At 41.3% G+C, this 26295-nt stretch overlaps 1 protein-coding gene across 2 annotated transcripts in view; it reads left to right on the forward strand.

Moving 5' to 3' along the window:
• Fam120a (family with sequence similarity 120 member A) overlaps positions 1-26295 on the forward strand; it is a 111959-nt gene that overhangs the window by 32533 nt on the left and 53131 nt on the right. For both annotated transcript variants that reach the window (XM_070033309.1, XM_070033310.1), the window contains exons 4-7: positions 9741-9869; positions 10618-10714; positions 23704-23801; positions 23993-24276. In XM_070033309.1, coding sequence (XP_069889410.1) covers positions 9741-9869; positions 10618-10714; positions 23704-23801; positions 23993-24276 — 608 coding nt within the window. The remainder of the gene's footprint in view (positions 1-9740; positions 9870-10617; positions 10715-23703; positions 23802-23992; positions 24277-26295) is intronic.

Here is a 26295-nt window from a genome sequence, read left to right on the forward strand (position 1 = left end):
CAAGAAAAATTGTTGAAAATCTTAAGTGTTCTTGGGGCTTCAGAGAAAATAATATTAGAGGCCTAGAAGACAAATGTATTAAATATTATTTTCTTTTTTCACCCAGCCAAAATGCAGGGAAAGATGGAAATAGACAAGATGTAGTAGTTTACTTAGATTTGATCTTATTAGTCTAACTTTCCATACTTTTTTCCTCCCATTTTTACTGTCTTAGAGGACTATGTTGTCATTTTAAAAACATTTTTCTTACTACAAAAATATGAACAAGGGCCCAAACAGTATAGAAATGAAAGGCACTTTATATCCCTACTTCTTGGTAAATAGCCGTGTGTGTGTGTGTGTGTGTGTGTGTGTGTGTGTGTGTGTGTGTGTGTGTGTGTGTGTGTGTGTGTGTGTGTGTGTGTGTGTGTGTGTGTGTGTGTGTGTGTATCCCTACTTCTTGGTAAATAGCCGTGTGTGTGTGTGTGTGTGTGTGTGTGTGTGTGTGTGTGTGTAACTACCATGTGAATCATGGTGTGTGTTATATCCCTACTTCTTGGTAAATAGCCGTGCGTGTGCGTGCGTGCGTGCGTGCGTGTGTGTGTGTGTGTGTGTGTGTGTGTGTGTGTGTGTGTGTGTAACTGGGGCTTGAACTCATGGTCTTACAGTTTTATTTTTCACTCAAGGTTTGAGCTCTACCATGTGAATCATGGTGTGTGCGTGCCCAAACTGGGGCTTGAACCCATGATCTTACAGTCTCATTTTTCACTTAAGGTTTGAATTCTACCATGTGAATCATGCCTGTACTTACTACTGATTAATTGTAGGTAAGAGTTACTGAGACTTTTCTGCTCAGACTAGCTTTGAACTGTGATTTCATCCTCCTGAGTAGCTAGAATTACAGACATGAGCCACCATCACTCCATGGCTTCAAGCTTTGTCAGGCTTGGGTTTAGTGAGAAATTTATTCTTTGCTCATTTTAAATTTATATATGGAATTGTTAAATGGAATACAAGAATGAACCCAGTGATTTTTTTCTGCTTATTTATACTTTCTGGTCTGAGCTAGAAATCATATAATTCTGAGGAATCAGCTGGAATCTGTTGGAATTTGAGCTCTTCTGGGAAGAGAGGGCCATATGGTTTCTCTTGAGCTTGCTTTTTCATGGAATAGATAGGGCTTCCTGGCAACATGTTTCATGAGGTGGGCACCTAGCTAGCAGGGGCAAAGACATCACAAAGCACCTGCTTAGTCTGAGTCTGCAGTGCTACAGTTCTGAGGCATTGGAATAGACCAGAAGGAGGTGAGCAAGGAAGGATGTTCAGTGATAAATGTTTTACTCTCCCTGCTTATCCTGAAATGTTGTAAGTTCATTTTAAACAAACATCACATTATCAGTCTTTAAAATAGCAACATTTTCTATTCTGTAAGTCCGTAGTTTTAGCTCTGTTCCTAACCAGGTGACTTTTGTCACTTCTTGCTTAGAGTACTTTACTCTGAACTTCATGACAGTGCTGGTGTGGAGGGTATGTTATTCCCTGTACTGTGCTGCACTGGAGGATGATGGCACTGTTATCACACTCAGGCCACTAGAGTCTCCAGGCATTGCTCACCTTGAAGAATGTTACCTTTTTAAGACCAAGAGGCAGGGATGTAGTCCATGGCAGAGCACTTGCTTAACATGTACATGGTCTTAGGCTCCATCCTCCGGTTGGAAAATAAAGATTAGCTTTCACATATGTGGTATCCCCTACCCATTTGGCACTTAGAGACAGTTATTTGGACTAGTCCCTTGAGCAGAAACACAGTCCTAGTTTTGTGTACTTTGTGACTTCATCATGTCTCTGGCTATTAGCTTAGGCCTTGTCCTGTATTGACTTTCCCTCTTGACCTCTTTTGTCCTGTCTTAGAGATTCTGGCCTCTTTTTTTACCTCTGTCTGGCATGAACTATCTTTCTACTTGTCTATTCTACTTGTCTAAACAGCTACTCCAGAGTGCTCCTTACCCTCCCTTTTAGTGACATCTTTACTGGTAATGTAATTAATGTGCCATAAAAATCCAACACTTTGGGGCTGGGAAGGTGGCTCAGTGGTAGAGCACTTGCCTTGCATGCATGAGGCCCTGGGTTCGATTCCTCAGCACCACATAAGCAGGAAAAAAAAGCTAGAAGTGGCGCTGTGGCTCAAGTGGTAGAGTGCTAGCCTTGAGCTGAAGAGCTGAGGGACAGCGCCCAGGCCCAGAGGTCAGGCCCACGACCAGACCGTTTCCCCCGCCCCCCCCCCCCCCCAAATAATCCAACACTTTGCATAGCTTAATGATTTTTCATTGTTACAGAGCTGTGGAATAATCACCAATATTTAACACTAGAAAATTATGTTGTTCCCAGTGCTGGGGATAAATCCAGTACCTTGTATATGCTAAGCAAATGCTCTACCACTGAGCTACAAGCCCAGCACCAACAACAATTTTTAAAAGTTAGAACAGTGTTGGATGACAATTATAACCAAATTTCAAGACAAAATGAATCCATGAAACTGAAACACATCTTGACTGGGGGTGATTTTAAGGGGAGAGGCCAGATGGGAAGATGAATGGTGGGCAAATAGTCATAATAATCAGTGTACATATGTGAAAATGAAACTTGAAAGGCTCGTGAGAATGGGCTAGAGGAGGATAGTCAGCAGGGAGTTACTGATCAAGATGCATAGTACACATTAGTAGGCATGTTAACCACTATAATGATAAATGTTAAAAAGCTTTAAAAGAGTCTTTAGTCAGCAATAATACATGAAAAAGAATCCTGAATTTCAAGTTAATCCTCTAAGTATAGTGGACTTAACAGTTGGAATACAATATGGTGGCTTTATTTAAACAAATTCATAGCTTAAAAAATGTTTTTGAGTTTTAAAATATATAATCTGAGGTCTGAGGATCAAGGTTCAAAACCATCCTGGGCAGGAAAGTCTGTAAGACTCTTATTTCCAATTAAGTACCAAAAAAAAAGTTGTAAGTTCCAAGTGATACAGTCCTAGCCTTGAGTATAAAAGTTCAGGGATAATGGTCTAGGCCCTGAGTTCAAGCCCAGAACTGGTACCAATAAATAAACAAATACAAATAAATATAAATATAATTAAGTCTGAGCTAGATGCCAAAGTCTCAGACCTGTAATACTAGTTACTTAGGAGGCAGAAATAGGAGGATGGCAGTTTGAAGCTAGCCTAGAGAGTCCATGAGACTCTTATCTCCAATGAACTAGCAAAAAGCTAGAAATTATTCAAGTGATAGAGTACTGATCTTTGGTAAAAAAGCTAAGGGACAGCTCCCAGGCCCTGAGTTCAAGCCCCAATGCTGGCCCAGGGGTGGGGGAGGGGGAGAAGGGGGACACAAAGATCTGTATCTGTATCTAAATACAGACTGAGACTACAGATCAAAAAGCAGTGAAATGGGGGAGTGTAGTTGTGGAGGTGGGAGGCAAGGGATGGTAGGGGAAAAACAAAGGAGGAGGTAACAATGTTTGATAGGAAATGTACTCATTACCTTGCTCATGTAACTATAACCTCTCTGTACGGTATTTTAACAATAAAAACTATTTTAAAAAAAGCAGTGACATACTTGAAAAAGAGGAATAAACAAATGCTTTTTAAAAACATTTATTATTTTTATTGTGAACATTGTGAAAAACAAATGCTTTTTATAGCAGGGGCTATTTGTTATTTTGCCTTTATAACCTGGAGGGCATTTTCTTTTTATTTTAATTATTATCAGAAGCATTTTCTTTTTTTTTTTTTTCGGGTACAGTCATGGGGCCTGAACTCTGGGCCTGGGCGCTGTCCCTCAGCTCTTTAGCTCAAGGCCAGCGCTCTACCACTTGAGCCACAGCACCACTTCCGGCTTTTTTCTTTTTACTTATGTGGTGCTGAGGAATCGAACCCAGGGCCTCATGCATGTAAGGCAAGCGCTCTACCACTGAGCCGCCTTCCCAGCCCCTCAGAAGCATTTTCTTTCTTAGCTTTCTTAATGTGCTCCTTGAGAGAGTGAAATCTGCAAAGAATCAGTGATCTCTGTCATAGTGGCCAGCAAGTGTCTGTGGAGGTTTCCATCAAAATCTCCAGTTATGCTAAAAGCTTAGGAAGACCAAGGTTTAGGCCAGCCAGGCAAAAGGTGAGAGACTCCATTTGAAAAATAATGACAGCAGAAAGGATTGGGGAGGTGGCTCAAGTAATCCGAGTGCCTGCCTGGCAATCTGGGAGCCTTGACAAATTCAAACTCTAGTACTGCTAAAAATAAAGTAAATTAAAATAAAAGACAACAAAGAAAAAGAAAAATGGGAAAGAAATGGGAATTTGGTACTAATATTTTGAGTCTTTAGGCTGAAAAAACTTCATTTACATGGTTTGAGTGTGAATTTTATTTTATTCTTTGGATTTTTTATATTCTTGGTGGTACTGGGATTCTGGACCTCTCCCTTGCCACATACCTTGAACCACATACCTAGACTTGTTTTGCTCTATTTTTCAAATAGGTTTTCATGTTTTTGCCTAGAGCTGGCCTTAGATCATGGTCTTCCTACCTGCATCTTCCTGGGTTTTTCAAATAGCTGTAATTACAGGTTGGGGCGTAGGGGTGGGGAGTGGGGGTTAGAGGGTGATCCAACTTTTTGCCTGTGGATAGCTTTGAATTGCCATCCTGTTGATCCTCTACCTCCTAAGTAGCTAGGTTCAGTAGGCATGAGTCCCTGAAACACCCCCCCTACGCCCCCACCCCCACCCCCGTTCTCCAGCCATGACTTCTATTTTTATAAATAGACAAGGACTGTTTCTTTAGTACTTCTATTTGGTCACTGCTGTGATAAGGAGTCTCATGTATTTTAGAATCTTTGTGAAGATTCTAATGATACTTTGTGAGTAGACAGGTCGATGTGGTGTTTTGTTGTTGGTGTTTTTTTTCCAGTTGAAAGTATATTAATAGATAACTGTCATCTACATGTATATGAACATGTATGTTTATTTTTATTAATGTGCCAAGAACTCTTTACACTGGAATATATTTTATGGTAACTTCTTTTGAAACTCATTACATATTTTGACATGATAAAACTATTATATCACGTGTATTAGCAGCTATTTGGTGTGCTCTTAGTGTCCCATGTACAGTAAAGCTCTTCTATACAGTGATCCCTCACCTATTGTGAGAGTTACATTCCAGAAACCCCTACAACAGGTGAAAATCCGTTAAGTAGCAGTGTTAGATAGTTGTCCCTTGCTATGTCCGGATCACTTACTGCTTCTTCATGGATTTTCACCTATTGCGGGGCTTGCTGGAATGTAACTCCTGCAATGGGTGAGGGATCACTGTTTACATATTTTTTTTTAAACCTGCAATACAGTGAAGCCACAGTAAGTGAATAGCAATATAGCGAGGGATGACTGCATGTCCATGTGGCATTGCCATTTTCTTTCTGTCTTCTGGCTGCTTTGCTGTAGGAAGGGTGGGGCTACAGTTTGAACAAGCCCTTAGAACAGGGCCATGGAGTTGTCCTGCACATAAGCAGGCCAGAACTTACTTAATCTGGATTTAGATTGCTGGATTAGGAACCAGCTGGAGGAAGTAGGTGCTGGCTGCAAAGGCTCATGGTTGTCAGTGGAATGATTGTGGAAGATGGAACACTGCACAGTCACCATCTAACTGGCAGCATTTAGCACTCAGAAAGATTTAGGGGACACGTTAATTACAGGTTCTCTGTTCGTGTCCAGGATCTTTTGGCTAGTGTGGTAGATGGGGAACCATGGAAAGGGTATCTACTGGAACAAGAGCAGCAGCTGTCTTTTCTACTTTGGAGTGAGATGGATTAGACAGGGCAGCCTCATTGCTCACTGCCTGGAATAGGCTTGCACCTTGCCTCTGTGGGAATGTCTTTTGCATATTTTGGCCATTCAACTTGAATTCTTACCATGTTAACTGTCATTTATTTGTTTTGTATGCAAAATCACCTACAGTGACCAGCATTTTAAATACTGCAAGCAGCATAAGCAGATAGACTTTTGTTTGTGGAGCATTAGGGATTTGAGTGGTCTGCTACCCACAAGATCAGGCAGAGAACAAGGCTGAGGTTGAGTTATGGCTATCAGGGACAATCCACAGTTGACCTGCCTCTCCTGATGAGCTGTTCCCAGTGAGAGGGTACTTAAGTGTCTCTTAGTAGGAGCATAAGGAAACTGGGTAAGGACAGCTAGGGGTTTCTGTCCTGGCCTTGCTCTTCAGACTGTCATGGTAGCCCCTTGTTTGGCATACTTTGGGATTGTTGTTCCATAACAAAGGCGGAACATGAATGTGTTCACTTAGAGCAGTTCGAGTATGCTTTGTGCTTCCATATCTGATGTGAGTATGTGTGTAGCAGTAGCTTTTTACTACAGACGTGCAACTGGATTTCTAGGAAATTGCCCATAGTCCATGTCCACTGACATTTTTGTAATGTACTTAGGATTTTCCCTTCACCAGATGCTGATAATCAAAACATAGTGTGAGAGTACTGCCCTAGGAGGTAAAGGCAACTATTCAAACAGGAATAGTTTTAATAGAAAACTATTGCAAAGTAAGGCAGAATAGGCAAAAATGTTTTAAAAAGAGATGCATTTCCTGCTCCCTGCATAGGAAGTGGAAATAAAGACTCCTAACCATTTTTCAAAAATATAATTTAATGGGGCTGGGAAGGTAGCTCAGTGGTAGAGTGCTTGCCTTGCATGCTTGAGGCCCTGGGTTCGATTCCTCAGCACCACATAAGCAGTAAAAGCTGGAAGTGGCACTGTGGCTCAAGTGGTAGAGTGCTAGCCTTCATCTGAAGAGCTGATGGACAACACCCAGGCCCAGAGTTTAGGCCCCATGACCGGCAAAAAATAAATAACTAAAATAAATAAATTTATTGTTATTATTAAAGAGTTGCACAGAGGAGTTACAGTTCCGTAAGTCAGGTAATGAGTACAATTCTTCTTGAACAATGTCACCCCTTCCTTCACTTTCCCCCTCCTGTCCCTGCCCACAGTTGTATAGTTCATTTTTTCACATATTGAACACCATGACTGAATTTGTTCACGCTTCCTCCCTCATTTCTGTGCTCTCCTTCCCTCCAAATGACAAAAAAATAAAAATAAAATACCCCAAACCAGACAACAACAATGACAAAAAATATGTTTCTATTTGATTAAATAATACTTTAGATGTTCAAGAGAGTTATGCCTTTGGGTTCCTCCTCTAAGAGTATCTTCCTTTAGTCTGTTGGTTTGTGTGTAAATTCATAGAGCCCTATGTAAGTTATCATGTCCAGTTGTATTTTAGATCTAGCTTCCACATATGAGAAAAAAATACGCACCATTTGTCTCTCTGAGCTTGGCTTACCTAATTTAACATGATTTGTTCTAGGTCCATCTATTTCCTTGCAAATGGCATAATATTCTTTTTTTAGTGGATGAGTAAAATTCCATTGTGTATAAGTGCTACACTTTTCTGATCTACTCATGTGGTATTGTAGGGCATGTTGGGCTATTTCCATAATTTGGCTATTGTGCAAGTATCTTTACGGTATCTTGACTCGTAATGTTCTAGGTAGATGCCAAGAGTCTAATCATGGCTTTTTTAAAAAGGGAAACTTGATATAGTGTTAAGAATCTAGAAGTTTACATAGTATCATCAAATATGTGTGATTTTGTTACTAGGTTTCTTTAGGTTGAGCTTTTCTAATTTTCTCTTTGTGTCCTTCCCTCCCTCCCTCTTTCCCTCAATTTGTTTTTGCTGCTTAAAGTAACTCAATTATGACTGCAGTGTTGGAGGCTTAGAAGCCCCAAATTGACCTCACATGGCTAAAATCAAGATCTTAGCAGGCCTTTATTGATCCTGAAGGTTCTAGGAAAAATTTCTGTTCCCTGGTCTTTTCCAACCTCTAACAGCTATCTGCATTCCTTAGTTTGTTACCCCTTCTCCATTGTCAAAGTCAGCAGTGGCACATCATATCCTTTTCACTCTGACACTAACTGCTTGCATCCCTTCCTGTATTTAAAGGATACTGTGATGGTTACATTGGGTCCATTCAGATAATAAAGAAAGTATTCTCATTCTAAGATCAGCTAAATTCTACTTTGTCCCATAACACAATATTCACAGGCTCTGGAGAGCCTTACAGTGGTGAGATGCTAAAGACTTTAAATAGTTTTGTACTCTTATTCTGCTAATTTATCTTTTGCTATTTTTTTATTTTTAAAATTTTATTGTAAAGGTAATGTATACAGAGGCATCACAGTTACATAAGTCAGGTCATGAGTACATTTCCATTTAACAGTGTCATCCCCTCCCTCATTCTCTTCCAGTTTTTCCTGTTTTCAACTTCTCTCTCAAGTTGAATAGTTTATTTCCAGCATAGTGTCTAGTGAGTGTCCCTGCTGAATTGGTTCATTCTTTTCCCATCATTTCTGTGCTTCTTCTTCCTTTCCCCAAATCAAATAAACTTATATGCAAGACAAAAGGTACAGAAATCAAAAGCAGCAACAAAAGGGAATAAACCAAAGGAAAAAAAAAGAAAGGGGGGAAAAAGCTTAAGTAAGCCAGACCTAAAGAAACACAGGCTGCATAGTTTCCCTCATTTGTAATAATTAGAATATGCCTGTAAATCTAAAAGTAAACCCATTGAGTAGTAAAAGACAAGTAATTACACTTGGACATGTTTAATTAAACAGCTCTGTAAATATTCATAGAGTGAGAACAAAGGAGGCTATTCTTACAAGAGGATCACAACAGCTCAAAAACCATTCTTTTTTTTTTTTGGTCAGTCATGGGGCTTGAACTCTGGGCCTGTGACCTGTCTCTGAGCTCTTCAGCTCAAGGCTAGCCACAGTGCCACTTTCAGTTTTCTCTTGGTTTATTGAACAATAAGAGTCTCATGGAAGTTCCTGCCTGGGCTGGCTTTGAACCATGATCCTCAGATCTCAGATTCCTGAGTAGCTAGGATTATAGGCATGAGCCACCAGTGTCCGGCTCAATAACTTTCTTAAATAATGAGATACTCAAATACTTTTTGTTTTTGTTTTTGTTTTTGTTTTTTTTGGGTCCAGTTGTGGGCCTGAATTCTGGGCCTGGGCGCTGTCCCTCAGCTCTTCAGCTCAAGGCTAGCACTCTACCATTTGAGCCACAGCGCCACTTCCGGCTTTTTTTCTTTTTGCTTATGTGGTGCTGAGGAATCGAACCCAGAGCCTCATGCATGCAAGGCAAGCGCTCTACCACTGAGCCACCTTCCCAGCCCACTCAAATACTTTTATTGCACATTCTTCGTTCTTTACCAGACATACTCTTCAAATGGTCATTAGAAGCTTTATCTACAGTTGAGAGCTGAACTAGGCCTTTAAAGGTAGATCCAGGCACTTGGTAAATGCATTTTATCATTACAGTTTCAGGAGTCCTAACAGATCATGCCAGTATCAACTTTTGCCTGTGAATGTGGAAAGGAAGGAAGCTAATAGTTCTTGTGAGATGCTCTTTGCTTAGCTTCTTGTGGTGTTTAGGACCTGCTCTCAGACTTCTGGAGTTGTGCTTATGCTGTGTTAATATAACAGGATTTTAGTAGCTGGTTTGTATTTTCTCACCTGCAACACTTAGGAAAGCCATAGTGTCACAATCTTACAGATAGGTGGCAAGCAGGTTCTGATGAGATGCTAGCTGGAGTGCTGGAGTTTCTTGGTCCCATGCTGGCTGCTGACATGTGCATTTGTCTCCTAGGTCCGGGCCCACCAGCTGGTCTTGCCACCTTGCGATGTAGTGATCAAAGCTGTTGCTGACTATGTCCGCAACATTCAGGACACCTCTGACCTGGATGCCATAGCTAAAGATGTTTTCCAACATTCACAGGTAAAAACACAGAGTTATGATATAGGGCTTTGTATGGTGATATGGCCAGATTGGGAGGGGTAAGCTGACTGGGTATGTCTGAGAGTTCTTGCTTGGCTTGGCCTATCCACTATGAAGGAGACCTGGGCGCAGGGCCAAAGGATGAGGCTGCCCTGACATGTCCCCTTGTGACTGGGTGGTCTCAGCCTCTTTCCCCTTTTCTAGCCTCACTTTTAGCCAGAATAGGAAAAGAGATTAGAGTAAATTATTGCTGAATCGCTGCTACTTCTACTTTCTGTTAATAAGATCTGTATTCTGGGTTTTTCACAAGATAAACTTATCAAATGGGATTGTGGATCTCTGATTTGTCTACCCTTCTAGTGAGACTCAGAGTTGTTGTTTTTTTGTTTTTTTGTTTTTTTCCAGGAAGTAGGAAATGAAAGCAATTCAGTTTTTGTAGACTAGCTGGGATGCAGCTTTTGGCCAGTTGAACCCCTTGTGAGGATCAGATATAACAGAGCTGAAGTCAGAGAAGTTCTAGAGCTGGTGCCCAGCCCTGCTATTAGCTCAGAATTCTGCTTTCTAACTACATTGCTTCAAAAGAGTTAATTTCATTTTGATTCAGTAGTAATACCTTGAAGGTTTTAATGTCATTCTACATTCTTATCAAACTTGAAACTCTACAGAGTATTATACATGTGTTGAATTGTAAAATATATTCATATATATGACCAGTGGCATAACTAAGGTTTTCCTACATCTGTTTCAGTCTAGAACAGATGACAAAGTTATTCGATTTAAGAGAGCAATTGGATATTACTCAGCGACTAGTAAGCCTATGTCATTTCATCCACCACATTACTTAGGTAAGTAAATAAGGCCTCTCTGTGATCAGTGTTAACTATTTGATAATCCAGAGATCTAAATTTTATTTATTTATTTTATTTTTTTTGTTGATCATGGAGCCTGAACTCTGGGCCTGGGTGCTGTCCCTGAGCTCTTCAGCTCAAGGCTAGCGCTCTACCACTTGAGCCACAGTGCCACTTCCAGCTTTTTCTGCTTATGTGGTGCTGAGGGATCGAACCCAGGGCCTCAAGCATGCAAGGCAAGCACCTACCACTGAGCCACCTTCCCAGCCCCAGAGGTCTAAATTTTTAACCATGAAGTCTTACAGGTTTATTCATTGCAAGTGTGATTTTAAAAAAAATTACAAATAAATGTAGTCCACTTTTCTAGTAATACTTGAGAGTATTAAGGACAAATTCACAGCAATTGTGAGCAAATTCACAGACTAAGGAAAAAAGCTGGGGCCATGCAGGCTGGCAGGTCACAGCAATGTGGAAGTGTTAGTGTCTCTGAACTCCCTGAAGACACAGGGAAGCTTCTGGAACTGTAAATGACTTCTTAAATATAGTAACTTACTGTAATTCCTCTTCTGTTGCTGTCTTGAAAAAGATGAGACAATGTAGAGATTGAAATTTGGGATTGAAACCTGCTTGTATGTGATGTCTATTGAGAGGTTGTACAGCACTGTTCCCTGATACTCTCCTTCCTAAATTAAATCTATTTTGTAAAGATTCAGGGAAATGGAAGCCTGAGAAAAAGTACCCCAAGTCTGTTGAAATTGTGATACTTGTTCCATGTCAACTATTAGGGGAGAAAAAAAGCTGAAAAGTATCCCTAAGAGCTATTATTTACTATGATTGATAAGATTCCATCATGGTTCAAATGTAGGACCATCTGTGTGCCAGGCACTGAAGACACAGATTGGAGACAGCCTGACTTAGGCGGACTAAATTTACAAGCAAAGGGTGGGCAAGTCACTGTGGCCTTACTGTGTATGAGATAGAGTGGATGAAGGAGGTAGACCTGGAAGCCTGGACTGCTGCCTTCCTGTTGACAGTGTGGACAGCCTCATACTCCTATTGGGACACTCTGCTTACTCACTTGTGAATTCTACAACTCATTTTCCTCACAGCCACCAGAGTATTGTTTAAAAATGTGTATCAGACCACATTGAAACCCTCCAGGGGCTTCCCATTGTACTTGGAATGAATTCCTCACTCCTTACCTCACTTGAGCCTTGAAGCAGCTGCTTCTGCCTACAGCATGCCCCTCAAACCTGAGGCCTAGCCTTCTTTCTTGCCTTGCATGAACTAAGCTAGTTTCTGCTTGTGGCCTTTGTACCAGCAATTGTGCCTGGAGCACTCCTTTTCCTGATCCCCTTTGTGTTTGGGATACCTAATGTGTGAGACCAAAGCTGACAGTTGCTGTAATCCCTGCATACTTACCACCTCCCATCTTCACCTCTTCCAGGAGAGTGTAGGGACTGGGACAACCAGGACTTAGTATGCCCAGTGGATATGTACTTGACTGAATGAAATCCACTAACAGTTTTTAAATCAGGGGACTGAAATAAAAAGATGTGTTTGGGATTGTTCTTAGAGAAGGAGAATGATATGGAAGGAGGGAGATTAAGTATACAATTATGTCATTTAACGTCATTCTTCAGTATACCTTCCATATTTAATAATTGGTTATTGAGGTGGTGTAAAGCATGAAGTTGACTCTAGGCACTTCGTATGTCCCATCTGACTCTACCACTCTCTGTCCTTGGGTTTCCTGTTCTCATAGAGTGACATCACTCTAATAGATAGAATGTATGAACATTCAAGAGATAAAATGTACAAATGTGGCCAGGCGCCGGTGGCTCATGACTGTAATCCTAGCTACTAGGAGGCTGAGATCTGAGGATCATGGTTCAAAGCCAGCTCGGGCAGAAAAGTCCATGAAGCTCTTATCTCCAATAAACTACCAGAAAACCGGAAGTGGTGCTGTGGCTCATATGGTAGAGTGCTCGCCTTGAGCTGAAGAGCAAAGGAACAGCACCCAGGCCCAAAGTTCAAGCCCCACAACCGACAAAAAAAAGGTACAAATGTATATGAGGTGCAGTGGATGAAGGAAGTAGACTTGTGTTTTTGTGAAGTACAGTGGTAAAGTTCTGTGGCAGATATTATTGTTATAGATAGAACGGTTTAAGAGGGTACCAAATGATGAAATGTTGAAATGAAAAGTCAGGAAGCCTAAAAGTTGAACACAGAAATGAGATGATATGCATCTTGAAGTGTCTCAACATTCTGTGCCTCCTTGTATCAGGGTTTGTTTGTTTGTTTGCTACTATAACAAAATTCTTGAAGCTGGGTAACTCCATAAAGAAAAGAGATCTCTCTTTAGTTCACAGTTGCAGAAACTTAGGGGCATGTAACAGGCACCAGCTCAGTTGGTGAGGACCTCATGATAGTAGATGGTACCACAACCTACTGATGTACTGGAATGAGAGCTCATATTGCAAAGCAGCTAGACAGAGACTGGGGTTCCATAATCCTTTTTTGAGGGAAGCACTTCCAATAACCTAATGAGACCCCCCAGTGAACTCCATTTGCTCGTTTCTTGTTTTTTCTTTTCCCTGGTTCTGAGGTTTTTAAACATAGGACTTCACTTCTTGCTTAACAGGTGTTAGTTACTTGAGTTATGACTCCAGCATAAGACTTGCCATTTAAAGTTTCAATTACTTCCTATACCACCAAACTGAGGACCAAGCCCCTAGCACCTGAACCTTAGGAAGACAAGAATACATATACACTGTAGCATAAGGAACAGTTGTAATTTAAGCAGTTATTAAAGGATGCAAGAGGAAAAAATTAGAAGAGTAAATGTGAAAAAATAGAAGAGTAAATGTCATTAAAGGATACAAGAGGAAAAAAATAGAAGAGTAAATAGTCAACATTCATATCTGTGGATCTCACATCTGCTACATTCAACCAACCTTGAGTTGAAAACACTTGAAAAAAGTCTGTTGGGGGCTGGTGGCTCACACCTGTAGTCCTAGCTACTCAGGAGGCTGAGATCTGAGAATTGTGATTCAAAACCAGCCTAGGCAGGAAAGTCTGTGAGACTCTTTTTTTTTTTGGGGGGGGGGGGGTCCGGTCGTGGGCCTGGGCGCTGTCTGTCCCTCGGCTCTTCAGCTCAAGGCTAGTGCTCTACTGCTTGAGCCACAGTGCCACTTCTGGCTTTTTTCTTTTTGCTTATGTGGTGCTGAGGAATCGAACCCAGAGCTTCATGCACGCAAGGCAAGCGCTCTACCACTGAGCCACCTTCCCAACCCCAAGTCCATGAGACTCTTATCTCCAAGAAACCACTCAGAAAACCGGAAGTGGCACTGTGGCTCAAATGGTAGAGTGCTAGCCTTGAGCTAAAGAGCTGAGGGACAGCATCCAGGGCCAGAGTACAAGCCTTATGACCAAGACTCCCCCCCTCTTCCCTCACCACCCCCAAAAAAAACATGTACATACTTTCCCCCATCTTCTTAAGTGATACAGTATAACAACTTTTTTTTTTTTTTGCCAATCCTGGGGCTTGAACTCAGGGCCTGGGCCCTGCCCTTGAGCCTCTGTGTTCTAAGCTAGTGCTCTACCACTTGAGCCACAGAGCCACTTCTGGCTTTTTCTGTTTATATAGTACTAAAACATCAAACCCAGGGCTTCATGCAAGCTAGGCAGGATTCTACCACTAAGCCACATTCCGGGCCCCAACAACTCATATATCATTTACATCATGTTAAAGATTTTAAGTAATCTAGGAATGATTTACTGTATCCCAAGAGGATATGCATAGTTTGTATGCAAATAAGCTATTTTATATAAGGGACTTGAACATTTGTAGATTTTAGTATCCGCTGGGGTTCATGGAACCAGTCCTTGAGAAAGACTAAGGTACTAATATACAACTAACATTTGTCATTGATTTAGGCTAATAATAACCATTTTGAAGATATTTTAAATAAGCAAAATAAATTTTAAATTAAGTTTTAAGTTTGAACAGCTTTAAAATATGTTCTACCAAGTGCTTTCATGTCCTTAATCATTAATTAAAATTTAAGTATTTTATAGTGTTGACTCACTTAAACTTTGTTTTCTCTTTTACTACAAAGTGGTTTATAGAAAACGGATATAATTATTAAAGAATTTGGGGTGTGTAGAGTGATTATTTCCAGGCAAGTTGATGTAGGTAGTAACTCCCTGGAGATCCTCCTGCAGAGCATTTCCAGATGCTTCTTACTTTGGCAGACTAAGAAGCAGACAGGACTGCAGTAGGGCAATAGAGCAGGGAATTGGGGACAGTGTAAGCTTCAAAGTGGCTTCTTTGTAGCTGTTGGATGGGAGATATGATGAGAGAGGTGAGGGGAGATCAAGAAGGCAGGATTCTTCCAAGTTGTATGCTCACAATTTTGTAATCCACAAAAATGGATTCTTAGAAAATTGCTTTTTTTTTTTTTCCATCTGATCACTGTTGAGAAACACAAGCAATGTGGAGATAGTACTTGTTGATTTTTATTGTGCCTGCTACCAGCCCCTCCCAGTGAAAGGTCAAGGATGAGAGAAAACAGTGCTAACTTGGGGCGGTGCTTTCTTAACATCCTAAGTCAGACCACAGATATACATCCATAAGAATGTTTTTTTAAGTTGCAGGTAGATCATAAGTGGTCCTTGGTGAACTCTTCTAGAACCACCTATGGTCCATCAAGTTATTTTATAGAAAAAACACTGCCAGTTTTAGAACCGGTCTGCATTAATCAGCAAATTAGGATACATTCAGGGTTTGGAAGACATTTTATGCTGAAAGGGTAGTCATGGGGACAAATGGGTGAAGCTAATTCTAACTGGACGTTTCTGAGCCTCTCCAGGATTTCAGATGGTACTTCCAACTGCTATATCAGGGGCTTGGGCCTCAGGAATCTATACTATCAGTTTTTTGTCACTACTTATGAAATACCCGAAGCCAGCTACATATGAAGAAAAGAAATTTATTTAGCTTACAGTTTTATTTATTTATTTTTTTTGGGTCCGGTCGTGGGGCCTGAACTCTGGGCCTGGGCGCTGTCCCTCAGCTCTTCAGCTCGAGGCTAGTGCTTTACCACTTGAGCCACAGCGCCACTTCCGGCTTTTTTCTTTTTGCTTATGTGGTGCTGAGTAATCAAACCCAGGGCCTCAGGCATGCAAGGTAAGAGCTCTACCACTGAGCCACCTTCCCAGCCCCCTTTTATAAACTTTTTTTTTTGGGGGGGGGGGTCTGGTTGTGGGGCCTGAACTCTGGGCCTGGGCGCTGTCCCTCAGCTCTTCAGCTCAAGGCTAGCACTCTACCACTTGAGCCACAGCACCACTTCTAGCTTTTTTTTTCTTTTTGCTTATGTGGTGCTGAGGAATCAAACTCAGGGCCTCATGCACGCAAGGCAAACGCTCTACCACTGAGCCACCTTCCCAGCCCCCCAGCTTACAGTTTTGAAAGGTCCGAGGCCTGGTACTGGTAGCTGCCCAGCTCTGGTGAGGGCCTCCTGGCTGTATCATGCCAACTAGATGGCAATAGTGGAAGAACTATTGCTTATCCTCAGCTCCTTTTTTTCTCCCCTCCCTTAACCCTGTGGGTCTTTTGTAATGTTGAAAAAGTTTAACAAACCCCTTAGCTCTCCAGAAAGTTACTGAATATTATAGAAGGAAACACAGACACATTGTGCATATATGTTCCCATTGTCCCAGCAGTGCTGTAGGAACAGGCTGAGTAAGTGTGGGTTTTTTTCTGTTTTGTAGTGCTGGGGATAAGAGCCAAGTCCTTCTGCATGCTAGGCAAATACTTTACCACTAAGCTACACATACAGAGTATTTTTGAAGGCTGAATAAAAGAACATGTTCCAGTCCATACTGTCTGTCTTTGTGCCATGGGTCTCAGGCAATATCTATTCTTGCACCTAAAAAAAAAAAATAAGTACAGGTGCAATGAATACTTCCTTTTTATACATTCACTGTTAGAACCATTGTGCCAGGACATACGGCTCTGGGGCTAATAGTGATTTGTCCTTTCTGTTATAGTGCACAGGCTACAGTAGCTCACTAGATAATCATCATTGAACAGAAGCTGCAGTAAAAAATGTCACAGTTGAGTTTTCAAGATGCATGGTTTCCTGGTTAAACCAGTAACTTGAAAAGCATTTACAATTTTAAAGTAACAGATAATACAGGTGCAAGGGCCAACATATGTGGGCATAAGCTAGTGCTAGTGTACATTTGAAAAGCTGCCAAGTGAAGCAGAGGCCCACCAATGCTGAAGAAACAGCCATTGTGTGTAACTCGCTTTCCTTGTGAAAAGTAAATAAACTCCCTCCATGCCTGTGTTCAAATGAGTAAAATATAAACCCCTAAAATGGTGATGAAGAAGTGGAACCCAGGAGCTCCTCTGTTGCTGGTGAGAATGTAAAATGGTACACTTTACAAGACAATTTGATGGTTACTTATGAAAGGTAGCATATCTTACCATGAGATCCAGCAGCAGTGTTTTTTTTTTTTGCTAGTTTTTTTGCAGGGCACTGTCCCTGAGCTGCTTTTGCTCAAAGCTAGCACTCTACCATTTGAGCCATAGCACCACTTTCAGCTTTTTCTGCCTATGTGGTTCTGAGGAATCCAACCAGGGTTTCATGCATGCTAGGTAAGCACTCTACCACTAAGCTACCTTCCCAGCCCCCTAGCAGTAGTTTTTGTGGCTATTTACCCAAAGGAGTTGAAAACTTAGCCATATAAAAACCTGCACTAGGTGTTCATACCAGCGTTATTCCTAACTGCCTGCACCTGGAAGCAGCCATGATGGATGAATAGATAAATTGACACACCAAACAGTGGGGTGTTATTTGACACTAAAGAAATGGGCTGTCTGTCCATGAAAAGATACTGAGGGACCTCAAATATACATTACTAAGGGAAGAAGCCAATCAGAAAAGGCTTCATACTATATGGGACGTGTTTCCATATTTCTATTTCCATATTTCTATTTCCATATTTCTATTTCAAGGTTAGGAGGAAGGAGTGGTACATAAAGGTAGGTAATACACTTTGGGGCAACTAATTTATTCTTTATGATATTGTAATGGTGAATACATGTGTATTATAAAGATCTCTTTGAAGTCAAATGCTGCAGGTTCATGTCTGTAATCCTAGCTACTAAGAAGGCTGAGATCTGAGGATGATGGTTTGAAGCATGCCTGGGCAGAATAGTCCATGAGGCTCTTTATCTCCAATAAACTACTCAGAAAAAAAACAGAAGTAACATTGTGACTCAAGTGGTAGAGTGCTAGCCTTGAGCACAAAGATTCAGGGACAGTGCCCAGACCCCAGAGTTCAAGTCCCAGGACTGGCAGAAAAAAAAAAAAGAAAAGAAAAAAGAAAAGAAAGATCCCATTGATTTGTTCATTCTATGACTGTCAGTATTGCTGGGTACTGGGTAGTAGGGTTAGAAAGATGGCCATCTTTGGAGCCATCATGGAAAAATGTGTAGGTTGTTAAGAAAGATAGACACCAAAGAATCTTTCAAAAATGAGGACTGGCGGTTCAAGGAATATCACCTTTATTGAGCCAATATAATTAGGATTTGGTTTTGATTTTTTAATGTTGGGGTTGAAGTTTGAAGGTTTGGTAGGAATGTGTGGATATGGATATGGAAGGAAATCTAGTCCATGGAGATTAGGTAACATGTACAGTGATCCTGAGGTAGTAAAAAGAAGAGGCTCAGAAAAGCTTAGGAAGTGGGGAAGAATGGTCAGGAGATGCTGAGTGATGTAGGGCAGGGAATTCTTTTTTTTTTGTTTTTGTTTTTGGATCCGGTAGGTCGTGGGGCCTGAACTCTGGGCCTGGGGGCTGTCCCTCAGGTCTTTAGCTCAAGGCTAGCGTTCTACCACTTGAGCCACAGCACCACTTCCGGCTTTTTTCTTTTTGCTTATGTGGTGCTGAGTAATCAAACCCAGGGCCTCAGGCATGCAAGGCAAGCGCTCTACCACTGAGCCACCTTCCCAGCCCCTAGGGCAGGGAATTCTTGACCTAGGATGTGAATGTACGTCATACATTAGAGGATTTCTAACTTTAAAAACTTAAGTGTTTGTTTAGCTCAAGTATTTATCAGCAAAGCATTGTTGATATTTTAGCAATGATAAGATATCTTGCTAAGATATCAGCAATGCTTTGCTGGTCACACTTCCATCCACTTAAGATAAATTTTCTTTCTGTTATGTCTATATCCTCAGATACTGAAGTTTTCATTTGTCTGCCATTAGATGAAATCATGTGTTCTTCTGGCTGATTTTTTTTTAAGCTTAACGTTTATATTACTGGGTTTAATTTATATTGGTATAGTTCTTTTAACTTCTGTATAGGACTAAAATATTATTTTTATGTTATGTATAAGTCAGCAGTTTTGTTTGTGATATGTTGTATTAATATGTAACATAATTAATAAATTCTATAACTTTAAATAATTGAGACATACGATTTATCCATTCTGCGGTTTCTGGATGCTTACCATTGTAGACAGTTTATCCTGGCAGAAGTTTAGTTATTTGACACTCTTCATTTATCTAGTGATTGTGGAATTATATCTGATGCTGGTTTTAGTTTCACTCATCATTGAAACTTAATAATATACAATTCAGGTGTATTACAGATTCATGATTACTAAATATATTGTGTTTATGGGCTCCAAGTGTTTTCCCATTGTAAAATGTGTGAGTTCATGTTGTTTGCCTATGTTTCTGTTGGATTGCTTTTCTTTTTGGGTTGATTAATAGAAATGTTTAATGTATATTGGATACTAATCCTTTGTTGTGGTATATTGCTTGCAAACATAAACTCCCAGTTTCTGCATTTTCCTTTCTGTGCCATATGCTTTGATGCTAGATTTTACTTTTCATGTCAAATACTTGTACTTTTTCTTTTCTTTTCTTTTTTCTACCACTTGAGCTACAGCGCCACTTCTGGCTTTTTCTGTTTATGTGGTGCTGAGGGATCGAACCCAGGGCCTCATCATGCATGCAAGACAAGAGCCACCTTCCCAGCCCCATACTTTAGTTTCTTAATAAAGGCACATATGTTACATTTTGTTAGATATATAGCCAATTATTTGGGGGTGCTGTTATCTTAAATTATATTTTCAAATGCAAAGATTTTGTGTTGAACAGCTGAGTATAATCAGTGTATAATGATTTTATACTGAGTAGCTTTGCTCATTCTTGATAATTTTCTTAATGGGTAGGGTAGTGGTGGCTTATGCCTGTAATCCTAGCTACTCAAAAGGCTGAGCTCTCTGAGGATTGCAGTTTGAAGCTCAGCCTGGGCAGGAAAGTCTAGGCCACTCTTGTCTCCAGTTAAAAAGCTGAAAGTGAGGTTGTGATTCAATACGGAGACTACTATTCTTCAACACAAAAGCTCAGGGATAGCACCCGGGCCCTGAGTTCAAGTTCCAGGATTGGTGGGCTCATGTGTGCACGCGCGCGCACGCGCGCACACACACACACACACCCACACTAATTTTCATAATGGACTTGTAAATTCTTCTGAGTACTGTACTTATTTTCATAATGGACTTGTAAATTCTTCTGAGTACTGTACTTATTATTTTCTCCATCTTTATGACCTAATTGAACCAATTGTGACTTAAAACACAGTATGACCATGTCCTCTTAAGAGGAACACCATTGGAACATCCCACATTGTCTCTGTACCTTTTCCAGACTAAGGAAACCCTCTTGTTAAAGAGTGGAAGCCTAGGGAACAGCCTGCTCAAGGTTGATATAGGCAGGGTAGATGAGCCCTGGCATTTAGTTGGAGGGCTCCATAGTGAAAGTGGAGGAATGAAGAGACTTTCACAGACTTTGAAGAGATAGAGAGCAGATATTAATGCTTAGGAATGGAAGTTCAGAGAGAAATCCAAGAGTTTTGACCTAAGCAATTCCTTCATTGATATCAATTGTAAGATAGAGACTTGAGGAGGAAGGACAGATTTGGAGAATTGCTTTGGACATAAATTTTGAGGTACCTGATAGAGGTGGTACATCGGTAGTTGAATGAATACATTGAAGGAGCCAAGCTAGGGTACTGGTTTCATTATTGTGTGACGCTGGTGGGACTGTGCTGATGGAAGGGTGGAGTGGGCCTGAGACTTGGCCTGAGGCAGGTCTAGGAAGAGGGTTAAGGGTAGTAGTGCAAGAGTAGTACAGCAAGGCTTTCTGAGAATGGCTCAGAACAGATAGAATGTGGACTACAAACTCCTAAATGGAGTTTGAAAAAATCCTATCCAGCCTTCTCCCTGCTTCAGCACTGAAGGACTTAGAAGTAGGTAGTATAGGTGGCAGACACCTCTCAGTACCACATAAGCAAAAAGAAAAAAGCCGGAAGTGGCGCTGTGGCTCAAGTGGTAGAGCACTAGTCTTGAGCTGAAGAGCCTGAGGGACAGCACCCAGGCCCAGAGTTCAACCCCTAGGACCGACTCCTCCCAAACAAACAAACAAACAAAAACTACACACACACAAAACTGGGCAACTCTAATGTAGACCTCATGAGTCCTTGGATGTGGGTCACAGAGCAGAACTTTGTGGTCTCAGGGAAAAGTCACTGGGCCTTAGAGACTGAACAAAGGAAGTCCATAGAATCAAAGAAGTATTTTAAATGTTACCAAAAATTCCCTCAGGAGGAATTTTTTTTTTGGGGGGGGGGTCCAGTCGTGGGTCTGAACTCTGGGCCTGGGCGCTGTCCCTCAGCTCTTCAGCTCAAGGCTAACGCTCTACCACTTGAGCCACAGCGCCACTTCTGGCTTTTTTCTTTTTGCTTATGTGGTACTGAGGAATCGAACCCAGGGCCTCAAGCATGCAAGGCAAGCGCTCTACCACTGAGCCACCTTCCCAGCCCCCAAAAATTCCCTCAGGTAGCAATTGAGTACTCCTCATTCCTTTTCTCCTGTTTTTGCTTGTTTTTCTAACAAAAGCTGTCTTTAGCATGAGTTAGTGAGAAGGGACTTAGACATGAGTAGAGCTGCTTTCACTTAGGGTTGATGGCCCTTCTGAGAAAGACCTTGTCATAGAAAGGGAGACTGCTTCTGCTGAGCATCATGCGGTATAGAGAACAAGAACTGATTCAGAGGAAGGCTGGGTGGCTAGACATTTTCTCAGGCTTTACGAATATGGAGGCAAATGAGTTCACTTATTCTAGGGCTAAATTATGATAGAATAGTGACATGCTTTGTTGAATCACAGAGGTTTAGGGTCATTGATTGCAAACAATAATTTAGAAATATTCTTTCTGTAGAAATTGTTTTGATGCTATAATACTGATTTGTTTTCTTAAAGGAAGGTTTCTGCTTTTCAGGAAAAACATGTGATAGACAAAAAACATGTGATAGACAAAAGTGGAATAACACAGAAATGACCATTTTTCCCTGAAAGTTGTAGATATGTAACCTATGAATCCCAGTCTTTCATTTTTATTATTTAGAGTTAGCTATGGACAGCCAGTTACAAGAACTTATAAGCTGAGTTAAAAAAAATGTGTGTGTATACACACACACACACACACACACACACACACACACACACACACACACACACATTGTAAAGATACTGTACAGATGGGTTACAGTTACATGAGTAAGGTAATGAGTTCATTTCCTGTCGAGCATTGTTACCCCCTCCTTTGGTTTTCCCCTACTATCCCTTCCTTCCCCACTAAGCTAGACTTTTTTATAGTGCCAGTTTTTTTTTTTTTGTTGTTGTTGTTGTTGTTTTTGTTTTTTTTTAAGGCAAGCTAGACTTTTCTTGTGCTAGTACTGGGGCTTGTATTCAGGACTTTGTGTTCTCAATTGACTTTTTGACTTAAGGTTGGCACTTTTCCTACTTGAGCCACATCTCTACTTCTGGCTTTTTACTGGTTAATTGGACATACAAGTCCCATGGATTTGTCTGTCCAGGCTCATTTTGAACTTCCATCCTCTCAGATCTATTCTCTGCCTTCTGAGTACTAGGATTACAAGGTGAGAGCCACCAGTGCTCAGCTTTTACAGTGATTTAAATGATGATATTAGAGCTTATTTGAATTTTGTAATATTCTTTGGTTCAAGTCTGGAAGTTAGAATCCCTACTTGGACCTTTAACAACTGCAGCAACTTTTACCTCATACTCAGAAGTTTGGATCTAATAGAACTTGTGTGATGTGTCTGTCAGTGTGCCCATGCACAAACATGCCAACAATTTTCTTTGTTTGGTCCAAAGGTGGAAGCTGTGCCAGGATTTCTTTCTTAATGAGAACCAGGATTAAACACTGTTGGGATACTTCAGAGTTTGAGAGCCACAGGTTATTGGAGATGGGAATTTCAGATGGTAGCTTGTGAAGTTCATAGCTTCTCATTGGGTAAAAGGAAATGAGTAATAGCTTATGCTTCTCTCCTAGCCTCAATGGGCTGTGTCTTTCCTCTCAGGAGGCAGTGAATCCTTAGGATCAGGACAACATGTCCAATTCAGTATTTGAAGGCCTGGGTTTGCCCTGACGTATTATCTAAGAAGCCTCTTGTCAGCTTGATAGTGGAAATTTGCTTTGAGTGAGTGAGAAACAAGGTTTGGGATGTACTTGCATGTGTATTTACATGGCAGCAGGCGAAGAGATGGTAGTTGTCTAGAGTGCTCTCTTACCCAGTGCTGTTGAGATCAGAGAAGCATTCTTGCTACTTAAAGGGGGAATGTCAAGTTCAAAGAACCCTGGGCTTGATTTTTTTTTCCCCCTGTTTACAGAAAGCTAAGGAAGCTTCTGGTTCTGCTGAAATTGCAGGCCAGGAGCTGCATATTCAGCTACTGTTTTTGAAGATTTCTGAGAAATGGGACAAGTGGTAGAGTCCAAGTAGGATGAGACACATGGGCTATGGTATAGGTCTGGGATGTCCTGGGGAAATGGCATTCTTCTAACAGTTGTTTTCTTTTTTTCCCATGTTGATGAAACAGCCAGACCAAATCCATTTGGAATGCCTGGGATGGTGCCACCATATGTTCCCCCTCAGATGTTCAACATTCCACATAATCCTCTGCAAGCAAAGCCCCTGGTAAGGTGTTCCCTGAGGCAGGTGGGACTTTTTTTTTTTTAAGAATACTAAGTTGATTCAATTCTTGGGTTGCTATGAAATAGATGCCAGTGTTTCTTGATTAAAAGTTACCTGAATGGATGCAGACAGTCCAGGCAGGCCTGCGTCAGGTGCTGCAAACCTCATGTGCTAACTTGTGCCGTGTGCTTCAGGCCCCACAGGTGCCCAGCCCAGGGGGTGCCCCAGGCCAGAGTCCATACCCATACAGCCTCACTGAGCCAGCCCTCACTTTGGATACGGGTGGGAAAAACCTGACAGAGCAGAACAGCTACAGCAACATTCCTCATGAGGGGAAGCACACGCCACTGTACGAGCGGTCCTCACCCATCAACCCAGCCCAAAGTGGCAGCCCCAATCACGTGGATTCTACTTACTTCCCTGGCTCTTCCACCTCATCATCGTCAGACAACGACGAAGGCAGTGGAGGGGCGACCAAGTGAGTGTTCGCAGTCACAGAGTGCTCCCTGGTGCCTGTGATCTGGGGGGCTCCCTTCTGGCCACAGCTGCTCAGGTGTTTGACTCAGAGGCGACTGCTGCAGGTAGGTGCTGCACCCTGTCCACAGGCTAGGACTCTCTGCATAGGGAGAAGCAAGGAAGAGGGGACCTGCTCTGTGAGGTCTCCTGAAGTCAAGTCTGCACTGTCCAATCTCATGGCCTGGGCTGCAGTAAACTTTCTAGGGAGGGATCTGACAGAAAATAGAACTTGAGGATTTATCAGGGCAGTGCTGCTGCTGATCCCCATGGATACCAACTCCTCTGGCTCCTGGATTTCCTTTTCTTTCCAAATTCAACAGCTCATATAACCATTCTTGAAATAGTACTGTTTGTCTAGCACGCAGCATGGAAAATTGCCTGGTCCAAGGCTAGAATTCTTGATGAATTTTGAAATTCACAAATACACAGTTAACATCTTTTTAAAAATTTTTATTTTTAGGGGCTGGGAAGGTGGCTCAGTGGTAGAGTGCTTGCCTTGCATGCCTGAGGCCCTGGGTTCGATTCCTCAGCACCACATAAAAAAAAAAAACAAAAAACAAAAAATTTTTATTTTTATTTTCAAATAGTTATACAAAGGAGTTTCAATTTAACTATTTGTGTGTACAGTGCGTCAGAGTCACACCAGTATCAAAATCCAACCAAGGAAATCTTTTTTAAAAAATTGTTATTGTAAAGATAATGTACAGAGGGGGTTTCAGTTACCTAAGTCAGATAAAGACTGCATTTCTTTTGAACAATGTCACCCCTTCCCTCACTCTCCCAGTTCTCCCTTCCTGTCCCCACCCACAAGTTGTATAGTTCATTTTTAACATAGTGTCTAATGAGTATGGCTACATTTGTTCACCTTTGTCCCATCATTTCTGTGCCCCTTACCCCCCCAAAAGAGATAAATGAACAAACAAAATGAAATGAAAAACAGCGACAAAGAGAAAAAGCCTCTTGTTTCCTTTATATGACATAAATATTATGTCATATGGTGACAAGCACATAGCTTATTGTGCCTGATGATCCTCTCCTAAGAATATCCTCCTTTGGTCATTTTGTGTAGAGACCTGTGTATGTACCAGTGTATGATTTTTCTTTTCCATCCAATGTGTTTACTTATAAATTTATAGGCACATTCTAGTTACCACAAATGAGGGAAACCATGCAACTATGTACGTATGTTTGTTTTTGTTTTTTTTGTTGGTCGTGGGGCTTGATCTCTGGGCTTGGGCGCTGTCCCTGCGCTCTTCAGCTCAAGGCGAGCCTCTACCGCTTAAGCCACAGCACTACTTCCAGTTTTCTAGTGGTTTATTGGACATAAGAGTCTCACGGAGTTTCCTGCCTGGGCTGGCTTTGAACCATGATTCTCAGATCTCAGCCTCCTAAGTAGCTAGGATACAGGCGTGAGCCACCAGTACCCGGCTAATGAAATCTTAAATGTACATTCCTTCCTTCTGTAAACTATCCTGTTCTATAAGCTATCCTGTTCCTGAAAAAGGGAAGAAAAGGGAATTATCTTTCCTTTTTCCCTTAGTTTGACTCCATTTTATGGAGTAGATCACCAAGGTTGGTTAATGCTATGTTAATATGTAGTATGGCTGGTGGACATTATGTCTGTTTCTGATCTCTGGCATAAGAAATTTGAGAGTCCGTTTCCAGACGTAATGTAGGTCCCTGCTGGTGTGTCCCCTTGAAATCTTTGGCCTTTGAGTATTCACCTACAAAATGGGGAGCAGATATCTGCTGACCTGGCAGTATGGATACTGCAGAGTTTGCTGTAACCCAGGGACTTTAGGCTGTCTGTAGCAGAGGAGTAAGTGTTAACTTGTTATATATGCAATCCTAAAGCCATAAAATGAAGCTAACAATTGTAATTTAGTATTTATATTTTTAAAATTAACTAGGACAATCTGGTGACTAGTTATTTGGGAGGCAGAGATCAGGAGGATGATTGCTATTTGAGAACAGCTTGGGC

The sequence above is a fragment of the Dipodomys merriami genome, unplaced genomic scaffold (assembly GCF_024711535.1).
Source record: "Dipodomys merriami isolate MVZ:Mamm:240054 unplaced genomic scaffold, mDipMer1.0.p SCAF_22, whole genome shotgun sequence".
NCBI lineage: Eukaryota > Metazoa > Chordata > Mammalia > Rodentia > Heteromyidae > Dipodomys > Dipodomys merriami.